Here is a 22,137-nt window from a genome sequence, read left to right on the forward strand (position 1 = left end):
TTGCCATCATTTCAGTATCTGCCAGCAACCACGAGGAGGTGGACAGTGCATTTTCCACTGCAGTGATGACTTACGCAGATGGCTTCAGAAGCGCAACAGCACTACAGCACACCAGGGTTCAAGGACATGGTGGGCGCGACTTTGCCTGGGGCCGGGATGGGCTGGCACCGCACACACGTAAGGCTCGGCGAGGCAAAGGCCTGTGAGCGCGGCCGGGGAACGCAGGTCTGGAAGTCCAGCCTGACGTCCAGCCCCGCGAGGCGGGGGCCCAACCAACGTTTCATCCCTTCGGACCTTGTTTTCCCGCCAACAAAGGGAGGGCAGTGAGCGACCGAAGGAAAAGCACTGGCTAGGCAGGCGCCCAAACGCAGTGAACCGATGGCGGACAGGAACAGCTCGGCCCTGAAGGCGCGGGAGGGGCTCGAACCTGCGCTTCCAGTCGGAGTCTGGGATGCGCAGCGGCGGGGCGGAGGGCGGGCCCACGGCGATTGGTGCTCAGCCCTCCGCCGCTAGCCAGTGGGAAGCGAGGGCGTCCCGGGGGCGGGGCAGAAGCTTCATCTTAAGATCTGTGACGCGTTGCCGTCGCGCAGTTGCTCAGTTGACGCCGCATGTCTCGGGCTGGCTTCCGAGGTGCCGCCAGGTATCCGCGCAGGCGCCGCGGGGCCGGGGCTGGGGTGGGTCCCCGGCGCCTCGGGCCGCGGCGGGTCGGGGGGCTGGCGTGGGCGGCTCCGGTCCCGGGTTCGGGGGCAGCCGGCTGAGGAGGCGTGCTGGGCCTTGACCGGCAGGCAGGCTCCGCCTCCGCAGCGGGTTTGCGCTGCCGGCGGTGGGCACCGGGATACCGGGGGTCGGAGAGCAGCCGGCCCGCACGCAATCCGGGCGGGCAGGGGCGCGGCGCATCCCGGCAGGGAGCATCGGGCGAGGGAGGCAGAAGGAGAGAGGCTGTGGATGTGGCACCTCCGCCTGCCCGAGCAGGCGGAGCCGGGCCGGCCCCTCGGCGCGCGGCCCATGGGGGCGGGCGCTCTGCCCTCCCGGCCCGCAGTCCACGAACCCGTGCCGCGGCCCCAGGGGCCCCGGGGTCTCTGCGCCTCGACCCTGAGCCTCTCGGGCGCCTCCGGGTTTCCGGGGAGGAAGCCTTTAGGGCGCCGGCGCGTGGGACCGGGGCCGTGGGCCCCGCGAACACACTGGGTTCCTGACGTCGGCCAGGAGAGCGCATTCTGGACACGCGGAACTGCTCAGTAAATGGTGAATTTTTGCCTCCGGGGGCGGCGCCGACTATCGAGACTGGGTCCGAGTCCTTCCGGGCAGCTCCTTGGCCCTGCAGCCTACCTGCTCATCTCTCCCCTCCCCCAACCTATCTTCTTTTCCCTTCCAGCCTTTGTCCAAATAAAAAAGTCAGAAGTAGAGCCTTACCTTACAGTAAGTGCAGGTTTAATTACATGGTGTCAGGGGATTGGGGTCAACAGGGCTTTCAGCACGAACACTTCCTCCCTCGAGTTTGTTTGCCAACAGTGCTGAGCATGAATAAATTCTGGTTGATTTCATTGGGACACTTGTGCTCGGTGACCCACAGCCTCCTCCCTTTGTCACTGTATCTCTTCTTGGTGTTCAGTTTTACCTCTTTGATAAGGTGATAAATTAAGGCGGAAAAGACGGAGGAGTGACTTTGGAATGAAGTGGCTTTAATAAATTACTAAACTCCAGGTTCTCAATTCTAAATCTTCGGATTTCTAAGAGTTTCTGTAGGTAAACTAGTTCTCTCAATTTGAATTTGGAGCTGTTCTTTAGGTATGTAATCCAAATTCTTCATCTTACTCATCTGAAAGAAACAATAGACTTCTTTCATTAAAATATCCTGGTACCGTCTTCAGAGAATCTAGTTCCTGACTATGAAAAAGATCCAAGTAGGAAAGTAAAATCTTTTAATAAGGACAAGATTTAAACAGTAAAGCTTATTGTTTTGGGTTTGCAGTTTTTCCATGGTGTTCAAGATAAGTTTTGAATCTGCTCCCCAAAAAACCCAGTATAACTTAAAAAAAAAGTTATTTATTTGTTTTTGGCTGCATTGGGTCTTTGTTGCTGCACGCCGGCTTTCTCCAGTTGTGGCGAGCAGGGGCTACTCTTCATTGTGGTGCAGGCTTCTCATTTCGGTGGCTTCTCTTGTTGCAGAGCACGGGCTCTAGGTGCGCGGGCTTCAGTAGTTGTGGCATGCAGGCTCTAGAATACAGGCTCAGTAGCTGTGGCGCACAGGCTTAGTTGCTCCGCGGCATGTGGGATCTTCCCGGACCAGGGAGTGAACCCGTGTCCTCTGCATCGGCAGGCGGATTCTTAACCACTGCGCCACCAGGGAAGTCCCAGACCCAGTATAACTTTGAATGGTAAAAATTCTTGAAAAGACTTTTTTTTCCTCAAAGAGACTGTATTACCACCCCCACTCTCTGCCTTTATTACAGTTACTTGTGGGCATATTTTATGCCCTTTCCTGAGTTCCTGGGGATGGGTGAAATCTACATTTAAAAAAAGTGGTGAGTGGGTTTTGGAGGTGTGTGGAGGGAATGATCTAATGGAACCAATCCTTTTTCAGTAGTAATGCTTCAGGTGTTTGCCAGTGGCGCACTTGAGCTGACTTTGAGCCAGATTATGTAAAAAAAAAAAAAAAAAAAAAAGGCCAAAAAACTTTTGTTGGCAGAACTTTCCAAAAAAGACTGTACTTTTGAATGGTTGCCTCAAGAAAGGTAAATATTTGACAGATGTAGTAAAACCAAATTTATTCCTCAAGTGGAATATTTTAAGTGGCTTTTTGATGAATTTAATGCTGGTTTTTCTTTTAGAGTGATTTTAAAAAATAGTATTTCATAAGTGTATGCTAAATTAACTCTTCAAAATGCAGCGTTTTATGGAATTCTATTTTAGGTATGTTCTAGTATAGATAGGATGGATTAGATTGGCCAATAGTAGCTTGAAGAAGGACCTTGTTAATTGTATTACTGAAAACATTTAGTGTTAAAATTTTTGCTGTCAATAACAATTTGTCCTCTTCTCCAGGACCTGAGTGTGGGCCTAAGTTAAATGCACAGCCTGGAGTGAAATGATCTAATGAAGTGAACTCTTTTTTTTTTTTTTTTTTTTTTTTACGGAAGTGAACTCTTGATGGAAAGATCATTCTTGTTGACATCATGCTAGCCTCCTGTTAGAGTTAGACTCAGCTCTGTCTGTTAGGAGTGGGTGATTTAATCATCTCTCTGGATGGTCTTGCTATTTGTCACTGCCTTGACTCCTTCGCAAGTCCTAAGTCTGTTTAGGAATGACCTTGTTTATGTGACAGACAAGGAATCCCCAAACGTGGGCTAGGTTCTGGGGATGCAAAGTGAATTTTAAGACAGAGTTACTGTCCTTTTAAGGAGCCCAGTAGGATTCTAGTAAGGGGACAGGTGTGAAAACAAGAGTCCTGAAGTGTTAGGACCTGTGACAAAAATCTGTGCAAGGGTCCTGGGAGCCTTCAGAAGGTCTAATGTGGTAAATTCCCTAGGGAAGGGTGAAAAGCTAATGTGTATAGTATTTATGCATAGAAAAAAGTTAAAAGTTAATGGTTACCTCCTAAATATGGAACTGCAGGTCATTTTCTTGTGTTTCTAATTTTTTTTTCAATAGAAAAAAATTTTTAGAAGAACAAAAGCTGCAGTTTAAAAAAGAAACCCTGTTTTTTTTTTTTTTTTATATTGCAGAACTTGGCTAATTCCCTTATGAATTTAAGAGGGAACTAACTGAGTGGCTATTTTGTGCTAAGTTTGGTGCTTTAAAACAATCTCATTTAATCCTCAGTAATGGCCTTGAATGGCTTCAACTTCATTTTGCAAATGGGGACATTGAAGCTAAAAAAAAAATTGACAAAATCATCCAAATAGTTACTCTTAATAGCCTCAGCTAGAATTTACATCCTAGTCTCCAAACACTGAGGAGCTTACGCTCTCCTCTCCTGGTTTTCCAGGCCTTTCTGGAAGGGAAAGTTGTTGAAGTTGGCTGGTTTAAGCCCTCCTTAATTCTGTTCTAGTATTTCTTGTGTTGTGCCAGGCACAGTAACTTGAACCCAGAAGGTTTTTGAATAGAAATGTGCCTACAGGGCCCTAGTGCATCTGATGGATCGGACCACAGGACCCCTCGAATTAAATATTCAGAGTTCACCTTAAAAACCTTAATTAAGCACGAGTATTAGTAATGTTTTGGATGTTACTCTTTTGTTAGTAAGTTGTAGTTATATATGTATATTTTTAATTTATTTTATTTCTGGCTGCGTTGGGTCTTCGTTGCTCTGCGCGGGCTTTCTCTAGTTGCAACGAGTGGGGGCTACTCTTCTATGCTGTACGCATTCTTCTCTTTACGGTGGCTTCTCTTGTTGCAGAGCACGGGCTCCAGGCATGCGGGCTTCAGTAGCTGTGGCACATGGGCGCAGCAGGTGTGGCTCATGATCTCTAGAGTGCAGGCCCAGTAGCTGTGGTGCGCAGGTTCGGTAGTTGTGGCTCGCGGGCTCTAGAGCGCAGGCTCAGTAGTTGTGGCGCACGGGCCCAGTGGCTCCGCTCCGCGGCATGTGGGATCCTCCCGGACCAGGGCTCGAGCCTGTGTCCCCTGCATTGGCAGGTGGATTCTCAGCCATTGCGCCACCAGGGAAGTCCACACTGTAGTTATATTTTAATAAGACTGCCTGAACTCAGCATATAAATGGATATGTTGTCCCATTTCTTTTGTGAATGAGCTGAGGAAGTGTGTAAAATGAAAATGTTGAATTTAGATAATTTCAAAGATTCCTTTCACTCACCATATTGTGTCAACCTGTTAATTAACTTAGAAGATGCTGTTTAGAGAGTTTTTAGTATATTTTTAATACCTCTCTCTTTTTTAATTAAAAAAAATTTTTTTAGTGCCTCTCTGCCAGATTCTAATGAAGTCACAGAGCTGTAGACCCTGATAGCAAAATCATAGAGAATAGTTTTTATTTTAGAATTTGACCCTGCCCCCTAGAAAGAGACGAGTTTTTTTTTTGTTGTTGTTTTGTTTTTTTGCGATACGCGGGCCTCTCACTGCTGTGGCCTCTCCCGTTGCGGAGCACAGGCTCCAGACGTGAAGGCTCAGCGGCCATGGCTCACGGGCCCAGCCACTCCACGGCATATGGGACCTTCCCGGGCAGGGGAACGAACCCGCGTCCCCTGCATCGGCAGGGGGACTCCCAACCACTGCGCCACCAGGGAAGCCCAAGACGACTTTTAAGACCTAATTGCTGTAATCCATCCAGGCTGCACTTCCAGGGGTAGTGATTTATGCCTTTCTTTTAACTACTCCCAGCTGAGCTGTTTTGGCCACCTTCACAATCTGTTTTCTCAAAGCTTCTCAAAACTCTTTTTCTCCTACTTTGGTTTTCCTTGTTGCTAAGCTTTCCCTTTGTCTAATGTGACAACCTGGGCAGACCTTCAGTTTCATTTTTAATAACTTTTTCTGATAATAAATATGATTCTTTTTTATTGAATATAGTTGATTTACAATGTTGTGTGATTATAAATGTAATTCTTGATCATTAGGAAACATGGAAAATACAGAACAGTAGAAGGATAACCACAGTGAACTTCCTTGTGTATAGTATTTTTTGTAGAGTTGAACATGATTTTATTTTCTTCACTTAAACATATCCTAAAACATCTCTCCATGTCATTGAAAACTAATGATTTTAAATGACAGTATATTATGTATGTGATTATGTTGAGCCATTCTCATATAATTGAACATCTTTTATTTATGAATGTTTTGCTACGTTCCTGAGTGTTTCTTTAGGATAGAATCTTGAGAGTGAAATTAGTGGTCTTAGAGCACAAACATTTCTAAGGCTCTTATTATGGTTACAGTTCTTTTAAGAAAGTGTTTCAGTTTAAAGTATATCTAAGTAGCTCTGTGTATTATTGCTAATTTGATCAAGGCAAAAATTAATGTGTTGTTTTGACTTTTCAGTTGGTCAAACAGAGCATTAATTCTAACTGAGTCTCAAGAAGTAGAGTTAAAATCAATGTTTTAGACTTTGTATTTTGGGGAAGTTCTGTGTAGTGTAACTAGAATTTTGGCATTTTTGCTAGCGGCTATCTCCAGTGTAATGATTCTTACGTAACTTTTTTGTTGTTAATATGTAATTCTTTGAAGTAAAATCTGGTGGAAATTAGGAACCTTCCCCTTCAAAAAATGTACTTACTCATATAATTCTGCATTTTATTTCAGTAGTTATTGGACCCCCTGAAGACCGTCCCTGGATCTCGGGCTGAAAATCTGTATTCTAATCTGAGCTGTGTGAAGAAGGGTTAGCTGGTGAGTCTTGGCAAACCAGAGTGCTGGATTTTGTGTAGCGGATTCCTGAACATACTGGATTTACTGGGTAGTGCCAAGTTGAAAGGGAAGTAAGCCAAACTCCAGGTATTAGGTTTTGCTAATTGGGCAGCTCAGACTGAGTGCTGGGAGATATTGCGTGGTCTGACGTGTCATTAATAGAGTTCCGTTGAAATATGAGTTAACTAGTCTTTTTAAACAATAAGTACAGACATATGAAGTATGCCTAGTGTTTGGCAACTTTCCACTCATCTTGAATGTATCTTTAAGAAACATTCCCCTCCCTGCCGACATGATTGCTCTGTATTTTCCCCAATTTCCTTGTTATTCTTAGTTTTTCTTGTGGCTCAGTCTGTACTTCATGGCTTACCGTGACCGTTAATGGTTATGCAGCAGTGGGAAGCACTGTGGTGAGGGCTGGTTCTAGGGCCGGTGCTGGTGGGATGAGAGAAGCTATGAAGCTGAAGTAATATATAAATAGATTTGAATAAATGCCAGTTAGCTCAGTGATATTTAGGATTTATTACTAAACTTTTTAGCTCATTGTACCAACAGTTTGATGTTCTCTAGCTCCTAATTGCCTTTTCCTCATTTAAATAGTTGCTTTTGTGGTGCAGTTTTTTTCTGGGGATTAATTTTATAGAAACAGCCATCCTAGCAGAGTAGACGGTTTCTCTTGGGAGTTGTACCTTTTCATCTCCTATGTTTTGTTTTGTTTTTGGTCTGTTTTACTTACTGTAAAATCTCTTCAAAGGCTATTTGTTATAAATGAAAAAACTTTTTTCCCCATCTTTTTACCTTTCACGCTTGTTTATGATAATTTTGACCTATAGAAGTTTTAGATAATTGTGGCTAAATAACTGATTTTTACCTTTTGTAGTTTCTGTCTTTAAACTTAAAAAGCCTTTCCCATCCCCCAAGAAATCACTTTTTCCTCCCCACCCCTATTGTTTTTGCTTTAGGATGGTCCCTGTTATCTTTGTAGAAACCAAATTCTTCCCTAATTTCCTCACTCTTTACACAAGGGCCAAGTAGATATGCAAAGTAGTTCTCAGTCCCTCTTTCGCCTCCCCCATGACTACCCCCTGGGCACCCGGCTTCTCTGATTTGGTCTCTTCCCCTTGGCTCTAATCTGTGATCCGGCTGAGAGTCTTACACCCCCGCATAAATACCTTTTGAATGGTTGTTCAGCTCTTTAGGCCCTGTGCTGTTCAGCCTTGCTTGACTGCCTCAGAGACCGTCAGGTGGTACCGAAGGGTGTTCGTGAAAAGTAAAAGCCCTTCTGCTTTTTATTCTTCTTGCTGTTCTCTTAGACTTCTAGCCCGGAGCACTTTGTGCACATCCCACTTGTTGGGGTTTAAATGTCAATGTTCATATACTTGTTCCCTTTGTTGGCCTTCAAGCTCCCCAAAGGCAGAGGTTGTCTTAGTTCACTTTTTTGTTTTTTCATTTTGTGTTAGTTTTTTAATTAAAAATTTAAATACAATTTTTTTTTTTCCGGTACGCGGGCCTCTCACCGTTGTGGCCTCTCCCGTTGCGGAGCACAGGCTCCGGACGCGCAGGCTCGGCGGTCATGGCTCACGGGCCCAGCCGCTCCGCGGCATGTGGGATCCTCCCAGACCGGGGCACGAACCCATGTTCCCTGCATCGGCAGGCAGACTCTCAACCACTGTGCCACCAGGGAAGCCCTAAATACAATTTTTAAAGGTTACTTTCCATTTACAGTTATCACCTTACTTCTCTCTTTATTTTTCTGATTCTTTGGTAAATGTTGAACATATAGTTCATGAGTTGACATTTGTCTGCTCTGGGAAGGTTCTTATTCTCTACGCCTTCTCTTTTCTTTGGACAGGTTGGTGATATTCCTACTTGAAGAACATCATGTTTTCCAAACTAGCACGTTTGCAGACTGTTGCTGTCCTTCGTGGATTTCATTCTTCAGTGGCTTCTGCTACATCTGTTGCAACTAAAAAAACAGTCCAAGGCCCTCCATCCTCTGATTACATTTTTGAACGGGAATCTAAATATGGTGCCCACAACTACCACCCTTTACCTGTAGCCCTGGAGAGAGGGAAAGGTATGTTCCAACCCTTCCCACCCCCGCCCCTTTTACTTGCTTTACATTTTTGTAAAAGTTGCTTTTATATTTTCTCACTATACATTTTTCCAGATGCATTTAATTTCTATATTGCAGATATGATTAATTCAACATTTTTGAGTGTCTGTTGCTTGCTGTGTTAGCTACTGTGGGGACTACAAAGTCGTGATGGACCTTGCCGGGAGGGAATGTACGATACATAAATAAAGTACTGTAATATTGCTGTCATTTTTTCCTTTAACTTTTATTTTGGCATAATTTTAAACTTAAAAGCTGCAACAGGGGCTTCCCTGGTGGCGCAATGGTTGAGAGTCCGCCTGCCGATGCAGGGGACACGGGTTCGTGCCCCGGTACGGGCGGATCCCACATGCCGCAGAGCGGCTGGGCCCGTGAGCCATGGCCGCTGAGCCTGCGTGTCCGGAGCCTGTGCTCCGCAACGGGAGAGGCCACAACAGTGAGAGGCCCACATAACGCAAAAAAAAAAAAAAAAAAAAAAAAAAGGCTGCAACAGTAGTATCTAAATTTTTCTTTTACTCTTCACCCAGATTTCCCAAGCGCTAACCGTTTTACCACATTTGCTTAATCTTCTTTTTCTCTCCAGACCCACATACACAATACATTTTTTTTCTTGAACTTGTTTGAGAGGAAGTTGCAGACATGATGCCTCCTTACCCCTAAATACTTAGTGTGCCTTTCCTGAAATACAAGGACTTTTTCTTACATAACGAAGTGTAAGTATCAAAATCAGGAAATTAACATTGGCACAGCACTATTCTCTAATCTACAGCCCTGATCCGCATTTCACTTGTGTCCTGAGTAGCAAAAGAAAATCTCAGCTCATGGGTTGCATTCAGTTTTCAGGTCTGTTTAGTCTAATCCAGAACCATTCCTCAGTCTTTGTCTTCTTGACCTTGGTATTTTTGAAGAGTACAGGCCAATAATTTTTCGTATAAACCTCAATTTGGGGTTAACTGGTAAGGTAGTGTCTGCCAGGCTTCTCCATTGTAAAGTTCTATTTTTCCCTTTTAAATGTCTTGTGGAGACATGATTTGAGACTGCAAATATCCTGTTACTCATCAAATTTTTGCTCCCACTTTTAGCATCCATTAATGATTCTTACCTGAATAAATGATTACTGATTGTTGCCAAATGGTGATTTAATCCACATTTTGAAAAAACAGCCATAGCCAAATAAAGCCAAAGTTTATTACTTAGCTTTTGGCCAGAAGATGGTGCATAAGAGTATTAAACATTTTAGTCATTTGCCTGTATTTTTTATTTGGGACCAGTACTGTAGTGTAGATAAAGCTCCTTCTGAACAAATGAAAATCTAGCTTTATATATTACAAAATTGGAAGCGGTTTGGTTTGCAAAAGTATTCTTTACTTACAGCAGCAGAGTGCACTCTAGACTCTGACTGCCTGGGTTCGAGTCCTGGTTGCATGTGTGCCAGCTGGGGCTAGTTATAATCTAAGCATCTACTCTGTACTATAGGGATGGTAACACTCATAGGGGTTTTTTGATGAGATAAGGGACAAAAGCACCTACCACAGTATGTTAGGTACATGGTAAAAATTAGGTGTTAAGCCCCTAATACATTTTAATATCTATGATCAACTTAAAAAAATTGTTGTAAAACGTACATGACATAAAATTTGCCATTTTAACCATGCAGTTCAGTGGCATTAAGTACATGTACAATGTTGTACAACTATCACCTCTAGCTCGTTCTGGAAGTTTTTTTATTATCCCAAAAGGAAGCCCCATACACATTAAACAGTCACTCCCCATTCCTTCCTTCCCCTAGAACCTGGCAGCTACTAACCCATTCTCTGTTTCTACACATTTGCCTGTTCTGGATATTTCATATGAATGGAATCAGACAACATGTGACCTCTTGTGTCTGGCTTCTTTCACTGAGCACAATGTTTTCAAGGTTTATCCATGTTGTAGCATGCGTTAGTACTTCATTGCTATTTATGGTTGAATTTATTCATTTTATGGATACGCCACATGTTTGTCCATTCATCAGTTGATGAAAGTTTGGGTTATTTCCACCTTTTGGCTATTTCGAATACTGCTGCTGTGAGCATTGGTGTACACATTTCTGTTTGAACACCTGTTTTCCACTTCTTTTTTCTTCCCCTTCTTCCTAGGAGTGGGATTGCTGGGTCATATGGTAGTTTATGTTTAACTTGTTGAGGAACCACCAAGCTGTTTTCAGCAGCTCTTGCACCATTTACATTCCAGCTAGTGATATATGAGAGTTTCAATTTCTCCACATCCTTGTCAATTCTCGTTTTCCTTTTTAAGAAAATAACCATCCTAGTGGGCGTAAAATGCTATCATTGTGGTTTTGGTTTGCATTTCTCGAATGACTAATGACATTCAGCATCTTTTCATGTGCTTGTTGGTCATTTGTATATCTTCTCTGGAGAAATGTCCGTTCCAGTTCTTTGCCCATTTTTTAATTGGGTTGTATGTCTTGTTGAGTTGTAGGAGCTCTGGTTACTAGATCCTTATTAGATAGATATATGGTTTGGAAATATTTTTTCCCATTCTGTTGGTTTTTACAGTCAACCAGTTGATTTTTATGTTATGCGTAACTTCTTCCTTTAAATTCCAGCTTTAAATTCCAAACTTCAGTTTTCCAGGAATCAAGGTTCCAGTTTTCCAGGAATAAAGGTTTCACTCCAGAGTTAATAAAATCTCTTCTTGTTATGCGGGGTTTTTTTTGTTTTTATATTTATTTATTTAATTAATTTATTTGGTTGTGCTGGGTCTTTGTTGCGGCAGGCGGGCTCCTTAGTTGCAGCTCACGGGCTTATTTAGTTGTGGCATGGGAACTCTTAATTGTGGCATGCGTGTGGGATCAAGTTCCCTGACCAGGGATTGAGCCCTGGCCCCCTGCATTGGGAGCTCGGAGTCTTAACCACTGTGCCACCAGGGGAGTTCATTGTTATGCTGTTTTTGTTAAATGTGTAATTTGAAGCTGGACAGATAAAATATAATTCCTTATAAACCAAGGTTTATTATGCTTGAGCTAAAACATGCCTTAACCACAATTCTGTGTTAACTAAAGGTTCATATGTAGGTATTCAGAGGGCTGGCTAGCAGTCTTAGTCTTTTTTTTTTTTTTTTTTTTGTTCCCAGACCAGGAATCTAACCCGTGCCCCCTGCAGTGGAAGTGCAGAGTCTTAACCACTGGACATCCAGGGAAGTCCCTGGCTAGCAGTCTTAGTCTTTGAACTTTATGTAATGTGGTGATTTTTTCTAGAGTTATTTTCCTTATATATTTTAGGTATTTATGTATGGGATTTAGAAGGCAGAAAATATTTTGACTTTCTGAGTGCCTACAGTGCTGTCAACCAAGGGCATTGTCATCCAAAGATTGTGAATGCTTTGAAAAGTCAGGCGGACAAATTGACCTTAACATCCAGGGCCTTCTACAATAACGTGCTCGGTGAATACGAAGAGTATGTTACTAAACTTTTCAACTACCACAAAGTTCTTCCTATGAATACAGGTAAAATACTTCCTTTTTTTTTTTTGTTAAATAGCTGAGAAAATCTTATAATTTTCTGATAGTTTAAAACATCTTTTAAAACTGAGAGATGTTCTCTTTTGGTAGGAGTGGAGGCTGGAGAGACTGCTTGCAAACTTGCTCGTAGATGGGGATATACTGTGAAGGGGATCCCGAAATACAAAGCAAAGATTGTTTTTGCAGGTATGTGAGATTCACCATTAACTGCTGTGATCGAAACGTACAGTATCAGTTACCATTTTAATTTACTGATGAAATAGTTCAGATGTGTTTGCCTCATGTGTCGTATGTTAATTGTTGAATGTTTCATAAAAAGGGAAGGATTTCCTTTTCTTAGGTTTATTTCCAAGTATTTCTTCATATGTGGGATTTTTCTCTCCGAAATAACTCCCTACTCCTCCCTCCCTAAAATGAGTGACTATATGACTTGTTTCCCATCTGCTTATCTGACTTTTTTCATAGCGGTTTTCTGGTTAATTAGACGGTCTTGCCGATGGAGCACTTTTTTGTGAGGTTGTTGACGTTGGATTGTGTTCAGGTGGGACCGTGTCTTAGGTATGATCCGGTGATTGAATCTTAGTATTTGAGGATTACCGTATCATGTCATTAGAAGCTGCTGGAAGAGGAGGGCTGGAGTTGCCCTGGGGATATTTCTGTGAATGGTTGAGAGGAATGACTTGAATCCTGACTGGGGAGACCAACAGTTAATCCAGATTATCCATATAGACTGACTTTGGGGATCTTGATAATGATGGTCAATAGATAGGTTCTGACTTTTTTTTTAAAGCTCTGATTTTAATTTTTTAAAACATAAAGTATGGGTAAGTTTGTCACTGCACATGGTCAAGATTCATTTTTGTGATGGTTGAAATCATTAAATATTTTGCCTTGTGGACACATGCAGTTAAATTATAAACCCCATAATATAACAGAATCCAGAGTTCATCTAATGGCCAGCTGTAGCTGGTGTTTGGGGGTGGGGGTGACAAATTCCTGTTTCCGAAGTCTCTGCACAGCTCTGTGGTCTGCCATTTTGCAATCTTGTACCTTAGTTGTAGGACAACAAAACCGTCTCTTGCAAACAAAAATGGCATTTCTGGTGATTTCGTTCTTACAGACTGTGTCCAGTCTCTCTCACATTAGCACAGGGTGCAAAGGTGTTTCACCCAGGTGTTGAAAGAAGCTGGTAAGTCAGTGGGGGGAGACAGAGTCAGTGGGGGGAGACAGAAGACTGGCCCCAGTGCACGTCCCTTATATTGCAGGGTAAGCTGCGGGGCGTGAGACTCCTGAGGCCGATGCAGGAGAGCAAGTAGGCTTATGGTCTAGTGTGCGTTTTGTCTTAAGTCTGGGCAGAATCAATACGCTGTTGCTTGCGGACAAGTCAAGTGGGGATTATTCGTAGTACTCGTAGCTGAGAGAGGCTTTGCAAGGGTGGTATTTATGGATGCTTTGAAGCCAACTTAGAATAATTCAGTACTGGGTTAATTGAGTTGCAGCTGGCAGAAGTGGTGGGAAGATATTAAAAAAAAAAAACAAAACACAACAGGTGGGAGACCCTCCAAGCCTCTCTTATTCTACTGTTTCTTTTCTTCCTTGGGTTTAACCACATTGAAATTATGTTGTGTATTTGCTTCACTAGTTTACGTTGAGGTGTTTCTTCTCTATTAGCATAGAAGCTCCTTGAGGGCAGGGAACTTGCCAATCATCATTCTGTGCCTGACACCTAGAACAATGCCTGACATTATTATTATTTTTTAAAATTAATTAATTAATTATATTTATTTTTGGCTGCAATGGGTCTTCGTTGTTGCGCGTGGGCTTTCTCTAGTTGCGGTGAGCGGGGGCTACTCTTCACTGCAGTGCGCAGGCTTCTCATTGCGGTGGCCTCTCTCGTTGCAGAGCACGGGCTATAGGGCACACGGGCTTCAGTAGTTGTGGCACACGGGCTCAGCAGTTGTGGCTCGCGGGCTCCAGAGCGCGGGCTCAGCAGTTGTGGCGCATGGGCTCAGTTGCTCCGCAGCATGTGGGACCCTCCCGGACCAGGGCTCAAACCTGTGCCTCCTGCATTGGCAGGCGGACTCCCAACCACTGCGCCACCAGGGAAGCCCCGTGCCTGACATTATTAATCAGTCCTCAAATTATTAATGAAATAAATTAATGGGTAAAAATTGTTCCTGAACAAAGGCAGATGTCTTTTAGCACATAACAACTTATAACAGCAAGGAAGGCAAATTGAAAGTGTTCGAACTGCTTGAGGATATTCTATCCAAATGAAATTTAAAATTCATTCTATTGAATAGTTAGCCTGTAGTGTTGGATTTTTAAAAGGAAAACTGCTAATTCTCTATGAAGGGTAGTCTCTTTCTCATATCACTATAATAAATGTGTCTAGAAAAACCGTCTCTAGAAACACAAGCATCGAATGCTTCACTTGTTAGGGCTTGGGATTATTGAAAGAAAAGACAAATACCTATCCTTAGGGGCTATATATTACACTTCGGAGGCTCAGTAGAGAAGTGCCTAAAATAGTAACTGCAAGGCCAGACCTCAGTCATATGAACCAGGGTGTTTACTATCAGATTTTGTTTAAACCAGTGAGCTCACTGGAGGCTCTCTAAAGCAAACCCTTGCTTTTTTGAAAATCAAGCTTCCTAGGGCATTTGTGGGGGAACAGTGCTTATTACATTGGGGGGTTTGATTGAAATAATGACTTTATTTCTTCTTTCTAGCTGGAAACTTTTGGGGTAGAACATTGTCTGCTATCTCCAGTTCCACAGACCCAACCAGTTACGATGGTTTTGGACCATTTATGCCGGGTTTCGAAATCATTCCATATAATGATCTGCCTGCTCTTGAGGTACTTCATTTAGCATCGTGGTGCTTTAGTTCATAGTAAATAGAATTTAAATTTGTTGAATGTATGAATTAAAAACAGATATATGATTGTATTGAGAATCTGTTGTATTAAAGTTAGGCCAAGATTCACCCTTGTTCTCTGTAATGGTCAGTTAGTTTCCAAGTTTCCAACATGGGGAAACCAGGTTCTGTGGTCTAATCCTGACAAGCAACTAACCACTTCAGATTTATCTCCTCCATAAGTATTAACTTGGGTATTACCTGTTAATTACTTTAATAGACAAAATTAGTCAGTTTTCAGCCATTCAGCCAGCTTTTTAAAATTATGAAGTGGAAGAATTGTAAAGTAAAAAGATACACTTTTAATGTATCTATTTAATTTTTTTTGTTTTTTGGCTGCGGGGCTTGTGGGATCTTATTTCCCTGACCAGGGATCAAACCTGTGCCCCCCTGCAGTGGAAGCAAAGAGTCTTAACCCCTGGACCACCAGGGAATTCCCTTTAATGGCGTTTTAAAATGCCACTTTCATTATTTTTTTTTTTTAATTTTATGAATTTATTTATTTATTTTTGGCTGCGTTGGGTCTTCGTTGCTGCGCGCAGGCTTTCTCTAGTTGTGGTGAGCAGGGGCTACTCTTCGTTGCGGTGTGTGGGCTTCTCATTGCAGTGACTTCTCTTGTTGCGGAGCACGGGCTCTAGGCGCACAGGCTTCAGTAGTTGTGGCACGCGGGCTCAGTAGTTGTGGCTCACGGGCTCTAGAGTGCAGACTCAGTAGCTGTGGCGCACAGGCTTAATTGCTCCGCGGCATGTGGGATCTTCCTGGACCAGGGCTTGAACCCTGCATTGGCAGTGTCCCCTGCACTGGCAGGCGGATTCTTAACCACTGTGCCACCAGGGAAGTCCTTCATTCGTTTTTATTTACAGTACATTTAAGTATATATTAGAAAATAAAGGATGGAGTAGCTTAAAGCTGAGGTATTTAGAGCTTTTGGTAATTGAATGTCAGTCAGAAAAGTTACACTTTGAAGTCAGAATATAAGTTAGTGTGAAAACTTAATTTACACACTTATTCTTAACGGGAAAATATGCACATTATGTGATTTCAGATTTCCAAATAGGTTTGAAAGGAAGTTACTAAAAACATTTTCATGCTGTTTTTGTAGCGTGCACTTCAGGACCCAAACGTTGCCGCGTTCATGGTGGAACCAATTCAGGGTGAAGCAGGCGTTGTTGTTCCAGATCCAGGCTACCTTGTGGGCGTGCGAGAGCTCTGCACCCAGCACCAGGTCAGCCACCTGCCCACCTGCCCACCTGCCTGCCTCTCTTAGGGTTTGGCCGAAAGGATAAATGCAAAGATTACATCACCTCTCCACTAGAGGGAGACTTCATTCTGAGAGCTGCAGAACTTTCTAGTGGTGATAGAACTTTCTAGCAGCAGGCTGCAAAGAAGCTGACTTTCTACTGGCTGGGCCCTGGCAGAGCTGCAGACTTCTGGGCGCTAACCACGGTTCCTTCCTCTCTGCTCCGGCAGCCTGTACTCTGGTCCTTCTCAAACTCTCTGTCGTATCCCTTTGCTCCAGAATTTAAGCTCTCTCTCCCTCTTTACTAATAAATGTTGTGGAATAAACAAGGGAATTTAGTCCCAGACAGTAGTTATGTTCAGAAACCCCCCACAAAACCCTTTGTCTAAGTGCCTTACCACTTTGTAGAACAGTGCAGAATGGGCCTCTGGGGACTGAGTGGCCTGACACAGAAATAACTGTGTGTCTACAGGGTTTTCACAGGACACTCTTGAAGTTGTGTGGGTAATTAAAATGTTTGCACAAATCTGAGGGGATGTCAGAATGACAGATTTGTGCAGGGAAGAGTAAAATAAAGATCACTATTTCCCTATGGAAATGAAAACGATAATTAATGCTGTTTTGTTGTTTTCCAATAGGTTCTGTTTATTGCTGATGAAGTACAGACAGGATTGGCCAGAACTGGTAGATGGCTGGCTGTTGATCACGAAAATGTCAGACCTGATATGGTCCTTCTAGGAAAGGCACTTTCTGGCGGTTTATACCCTGTAAGTCCAATGTTCAACCTCTCTTTCTCTTCCCTATTCTCATGAATCCTTAAGATATTTTTACATTGGCCGACTGTGACAATAGTGCCTTTCTGATGGTTTGGTTTAACTTGGTGATATCTGTATCTATATCTATATCTGTATCTATATCTATATCTGTATCTATATCTATATCTATATCTATATCTATATCTATGTAGGTCACCTGGAATACGTGTAATAAAAACATTTCAGAGTTCCATGGGGTGACCCACTTAGTTATTTTAACTGAAGAATTGAGTGTGCCTTGGAATTTGCTCTGCTGCATTTGTTTTGGATGGAAACATTTTATCCCATAAGTACTCCTGTAGACCTTTATGCTTTTTTCCCATAGTTCTGAGACATAGTATTACTAATTGTTTAAAACCATGACCGACCAATTAATGTAGAGATTGGAAAAATTAATGTTTAACTGTAATTCTTTTCTTGGGTTTGCTATTCAGAGCCAACAATTGGTATGGACTAAAGGGCTCTGAATATATAGTGCAGAACATTGTTTTCTAAACAGTTAAACAAAGCATTTCACCTCGAGAGTGGGAAGAATTCTAAATTACATCACTGCAGAAGTAGCTTTCGGTTCCGAAGTGCTCTTCTGTGCCGTTGCAGTGTGCCTGATGTGCTTGGAACGTGCTAGGGCACCACTCAGCGTGTCACTGCTAGTTAAGGCGGCACATGTGTAGCACTTGTTGGTTGAAAGTTTATGTCAAATTTAGTATCAGTTTCATAAATATTTGTGTTCCTGGTAAGAATAAGAAGAGTTCATCTGAGAAAAGACTTGGTCAGCGCTGAAGTCTCTCTCTTTCAGGTATCCGCAGTGTTGTGTGACGATGAAATAATGCTGACCATTAAACCAGGGGAACATGGTTCAACGTATGGTGGCAATCCACTAGGCTGCCGAGTGGCCATCGCGGCCCTGGAGGTAAAAACTGGTTGCAGCTGTACAGTAGCTAGTCCTGGAGGTAGTGTTGAAGTGCCTTTTAGGTTTGAGCTCACTGGTGTGATAAGAAATGTGATAAGATTGCCGAGTATTACAGAACACGAAGTGCAGAGGAAAGGGTTTAGGGGCAAGGCATTCTCAAAAAGTAATTTAACCTTGGCCTAGTAGACGGGAATCCTCCAGGCGCTTCCCAAGTTTGCAGTCTCCTGGGGCTTTTGGCCCGTAGGCCCTGGCCTGTCCACATCGAACTCTCACTCTGTGACCGGGCCTGGCCTGTGAAGCCTCTGGCGTCGCACATGTGGCTTTTTGTTTTTGTTGTTGTTAAAGTGTGGATTTGAATGCTTTTAGACTTATTCCTCAAGTGCCTACAAAAGGCATAAAATTATTATCTCTGAGGATGGACTTTTTAGGGAAAAAAACAAAGGGAACTCTATTGCAGTTAAAAAGTTAAAGTATATTTAGTCCCATTGATTTATTCACCTAAGAAGAAAATATATCAGTTGCATTAAACAAATTTTAATCCTTATTTTGTCACAGAATCAGATTGATTATGGGTTTATGACTAAAGCAAGAGTCTGTCTGAGCTAGCGTATGTTAGATGATTAGAAATCAGACTGGTACAGGCTTTGGAAAGTAGCAATGGAAGGTACGTTATTCTGGTCTGTATCTGATCATGTTCTTCCTGTGCTTACAGTCCGCATTCCCCTCCAAAGAACAATGTAAAAGAAAAGGCAGTCTTAATATTTCTGTAATTTCTCTTCAAACATAGGTTTTGGAAGAAGAAAACCTTGCTGAAAATGCAGAGAAAATGGGTATCATCTTGAGAAATGAGCTCATGAAGCTACCTTCTGATATTGTAACGGCTGTAAGAGGAAAAGGATTATTAAATGCTATTGTTATTAGAGAAACCAAAGGTACGGAGACAAAATATTTTACAAGATATTACTGTTATAGGAAGAGCTCAGAACACGTTCGCTATTTTATCTGGTCGTTGGTTTCCTCTGTTTGAAACTGTTGACTGGCCTCCTATTGACCAAGTCTTTTAGGCTCTGCCTAATACTCTTATTACCTGATTTATATTAATGGTCTTAAAAATATAGCTCTTTCCGGGCTCCCCTGGTGGCGCAGTGGTTGAGAGTCCGCCTGCCGATTCAGGGGACACGGGTTCGTGCCCCGGTCCGGGAGGATCCCACATGCCGCGGAGTGGCTGGGCCCGTGAGCCATGGCCGCTGAGCTTGCGCGTCCAGAGCCTGTGCTCCGCAACGGGAGAGGCCACAGCAGTGAGATGCCCGCGTACCGCAAAAAAAAAAAAAAATATATAGCTCTTTCCTACATGAAGGCACATATAACTAATTTCACCTATTTTCATTTCTTTAAGTCATTTGTTATTCTGCCTTAGGTTATTTATGCAGTACTTGGAGATTTCAGTTTATTTTCTGTTAGGAAGTCTGCACAGAGCACTCTGTAGTCCCATTTCCTCTTCGCTCTCCTTTCCTCACTCACTTTCGTACTTTGCGTATCAGTAGAGGTAGTAGGAGCAGTAGTGATAACAGGAATGATGATGATGATGTTGATAATAAAAACAACCCCCGCTGCCACTTAACTGAGTGTTTAGTGTCTAACACATCATTTCTAATCCTTAAGCGTTCCTTGCTGGATTTTCCTGCCCTATCCCTTCCTTTTAAAACAGGAATTTTAACCTTGAGTGCATTTTAGAATCACCCGGGGAGCTTTTTAACAATTAATCCAAGCCTAGCCTCGCTGCAGAGATACGGATTTGATGGGTCTGGAGTGGGGCCTATACATTGGCCGCGACCCTTTCGGTGATTCCGATGCAGCCAGGGTTGAGGGTCGTGAGAGTGAAAATGATGAGCGTCTAGTTGTGCCAGCTCAGGAAGCAAATCCAGGTTAGGAATGTGTAGTGTTCACTACGTTTTGAGTATTGCTTATTCTGTGCCAGTTAGTTATCTGTATCATATCCCAGTTCTTTTTGTATTGGTTCCTTGTGTAATTAATTACATCTGCCTAAGCATGTAAGTTTTTTGCTAGGTCTTTTTCACTTACGAAAAACTAACAAAAACCATGTCTAATCATACCATTCAAACCACTGCTGAAAAATAACTTCGTTTTTAAGGGTAAGAACAAAGCAAGCTTGCAACTCAGAGCTGCGTATCTTGAGTTAGGTCCTGGGAATTCTGTTTTGCCAGGCTGCCCTGGCCCATGCACGCTGCAAGGGAATGTTTAAACGTTTATCTTGGATCAGCATACAAGTTTGACGGTTTTTCTTTAGATTATGATGCTTGGAAGGTGTGCCTGCGACTTCGAGATAATGGACTTCTGGCCAAGCCAACCCACGGTGATATCATCAGGTTTGCACCTCCACTTGTGATCAAGGAGGATGAGATTCTGGAAGCCGTGGAAATCATTAACAAGACCATCTTGTCTTTCTGAGGGTGACAGTTTTCAGTGGTGCCTGGGAGCCAGCTGGAGACAGGCAGTTCATAAAACTGAGTTTCTGCACATATTCCACTCCCCCATGTTAAGGGCTTTTAAAAAAATATACGTTTTTCAGTTCATACATAATAGAATGACATTTATAAACGTGCAGTTTGCTGTGTAACATAACTAAGAGAATGTCCTGGCATCTTATTTTCGATTAAGAGTGGGGGTGTGTGTGTGTGCGCGCATGCGCGCTTTCTAAGGTGAGATGCATCTCTCTATATAGACAGCCTTTTAATCAAGCCCCTCAGCATAATTTATATATGTTTTAATAATTTCCTCGCTGGTATAAATTGTATTTGAAAAAGTTATAGGAGAGTATTGCATAGAAGATTAGCTTAACCTCATAAAGTTGAGTCATAGTCATTGTATTTTAGGAAGGATTAATGGTTAAGCTTATAAAAAATACTAGATTTAAGTAAACTCCATATTGGCTAGCACCAAGATGTATTCTATGAATGTCATTACTTTGAATTAAGAATTATTGTTACAAAAAAAAAGAATTATTGTTTAACATTCCTAGATTATGTTTTATGTTTTAAGTGTTTGATATAATTTGTAAAAAGTGTTTATTTTCAGTGTTTCTTTAAATTTAAAATAAAGCTCATATTTAAAATGTCTGCGCTGGGACCAGTGTGTGATTACTGCGGTGTTATCAATTACCTCACATTTTAAAGCCCTCTGAGAATGTTCTTACCTGATTTATTTCATGTGTTTTCTAAGAACATTTTGGTTTCTTTGGTAATCTCTAGAAAAACAAATTATAAAAAGTCTCTTTTAGTACTACCTTTTCCGCTTTCAAAATAACTGCTTTTTCCCCATGTGTATACTAGTATTTACCATTTTTATTAAAGTATCCTTGTTATGCATGGTATTGTTTCTGTTTGTTTGTTTTTACCCGAACAGTATTTTGGATGCTTTTCTATGTCAGTAGTCACAAGTTTATGTCATTCTCTTTTTGATGAAAAAATTAATCAGTCTATCTAAGAAAGAAACGGAAAATTTTATTCGGGCCAAATTGAGGAAGCTCTGAGAACTGTTTCGCCGCCTGTTAGAAGTCAAAACAGGGACATAAATATTGCTCTTTATGGTTGGCGCAGTGGTTAAGAATCCACCTGCCAATGCAGGGGACACGGGTTTGAGTCCTGGTCCAGGAAGATCCCACATGCGGCAGAGCAACTAAGCCCGTGCGCCACAACTACTGAGTCTGCGCTCAAGAGCCCGCAAGCCACAGCTACTGAGCCCGCATGCCACAACTACTGAAGCCTGAGCGTCTAGAGCCCGTGCTCTGCAACAAGAGAAGCCACCGCAATGAGAAGCCCACACACCACAACGAAGAGTAGCCCCCGCTCTCTGCAACTAGAGAAAGCTGGCGTGCAGCAATGAAGACCAAAACACAGCCAAAAAAAAAAAAAAAAAAAAGTCAAAACAGTTCTACTTAAGTTTTTTGAGAGGGCTGTACGCTAGATGATGTATTATTGACAGCTTACAGGATCTGTCAAGTAGTGGGTCATGGGTCATCTTGGCCCCTTACAAGATTAGGAAGGAATGCAGGACTTCCCTGGCGGTCCAGTGATTAAGGCTCTGCCCTTCCACTGCATGGGGCATGGGTTCCATCCCTGGTCGGGAACTAAGATCCCGCGTGCTGAGTGGTGTGCTGCTCCCCGCCCCCCAACCGCCCCCCCACCGCCGCCAAAAAAAAAGCGGGAATGTTATCTTTAAGGAGTTGTCTTGGTGGTG

At 42.7% G+C, this 22,137-nt stretch overlaps 1 protein-coding gene across 2 annotated transcripts; it reads left to right on the plus strand.

Annotated features, from left to right (window-relative positions):
- The first annotated feature begins 543 nt into the window (after positions 1–543).
- On the plus strand, positions 544–21,017 carry OAT (ornithine aminotransferase). 2 transcript variants are annotated; one of them, XM_060033881.1, is made up of 11 exons: positions 544–640; positions 6,253–6,339; positions 8,210–8,434; positions 11,757–11,981; positions 12,087–12,182; positions 14,729–14,856; positions 16,018–16,140; positions 16,794–16,922; positions 17,767–17,880; positions 18,668–18,812; positions 20,189–21,017. In XM_060033881.1, exons 3-11 carry the CDS (start codon positions 8,239–8,241, stop codon positions 20,347–20,349), a joined length of 1,317 nt encoding a protein of 438 aa, XP_059889864.1. In that variant the 5' UTR covers positions 544–640; positions 6,253–6,339; positions 8,210–8,238; the 3' UTR covers positions 20,350–21,017. The 2 variants fall into 2 exon arrangements, with proteins under 2 accessions (XP_059889864.1, XP_059889865.1); XM_060033882.1 differs by having other exon boundaries at positions 587–640; positions 6,256–6,339.
- Positions 21,018–22,137: the final 1,120 nt, after the last annotated feature.

This window comes from Delphinus delphis, chromosome 16, assembly GCF_949987515.2.
Source record: "Delphinus delphis chromosome 16, mDelDel1.2, whole genome shotgun sequence".
NCBI classification, from domain to species: domain Eukaryota; kingdom Metazoa; phylum Chordata; class Mammalia; order Artiodactyla; family Delphinidae; genus Delphinus; species Delphinus delphis.

Bases quoted from the DNA above. Each gene is read 5' to 3' on its own strand.
- OAT (XM_060033881.1), top strand. From the start codon at position 8,239: ATGTTTTCCAAACTAGCACGTTTGCAGACTGTTGCTGTCCTTCGTGGA. The intron at 14,857-16,017 runs GTACTTCATTTA...CTGTTTTTGTAG, and splicing joins ATGATCTGCCTGCTCTTGAG to CGTGCACTTCAGGACCCAAA. The intron at 16,923-17,766 runs GTAAGTCCAATG...TCTCTCTTTCAG, and splicing joins TTTCTGGCGGTTTATACCCT to GTATCCGCAGTGTTGTGTGA.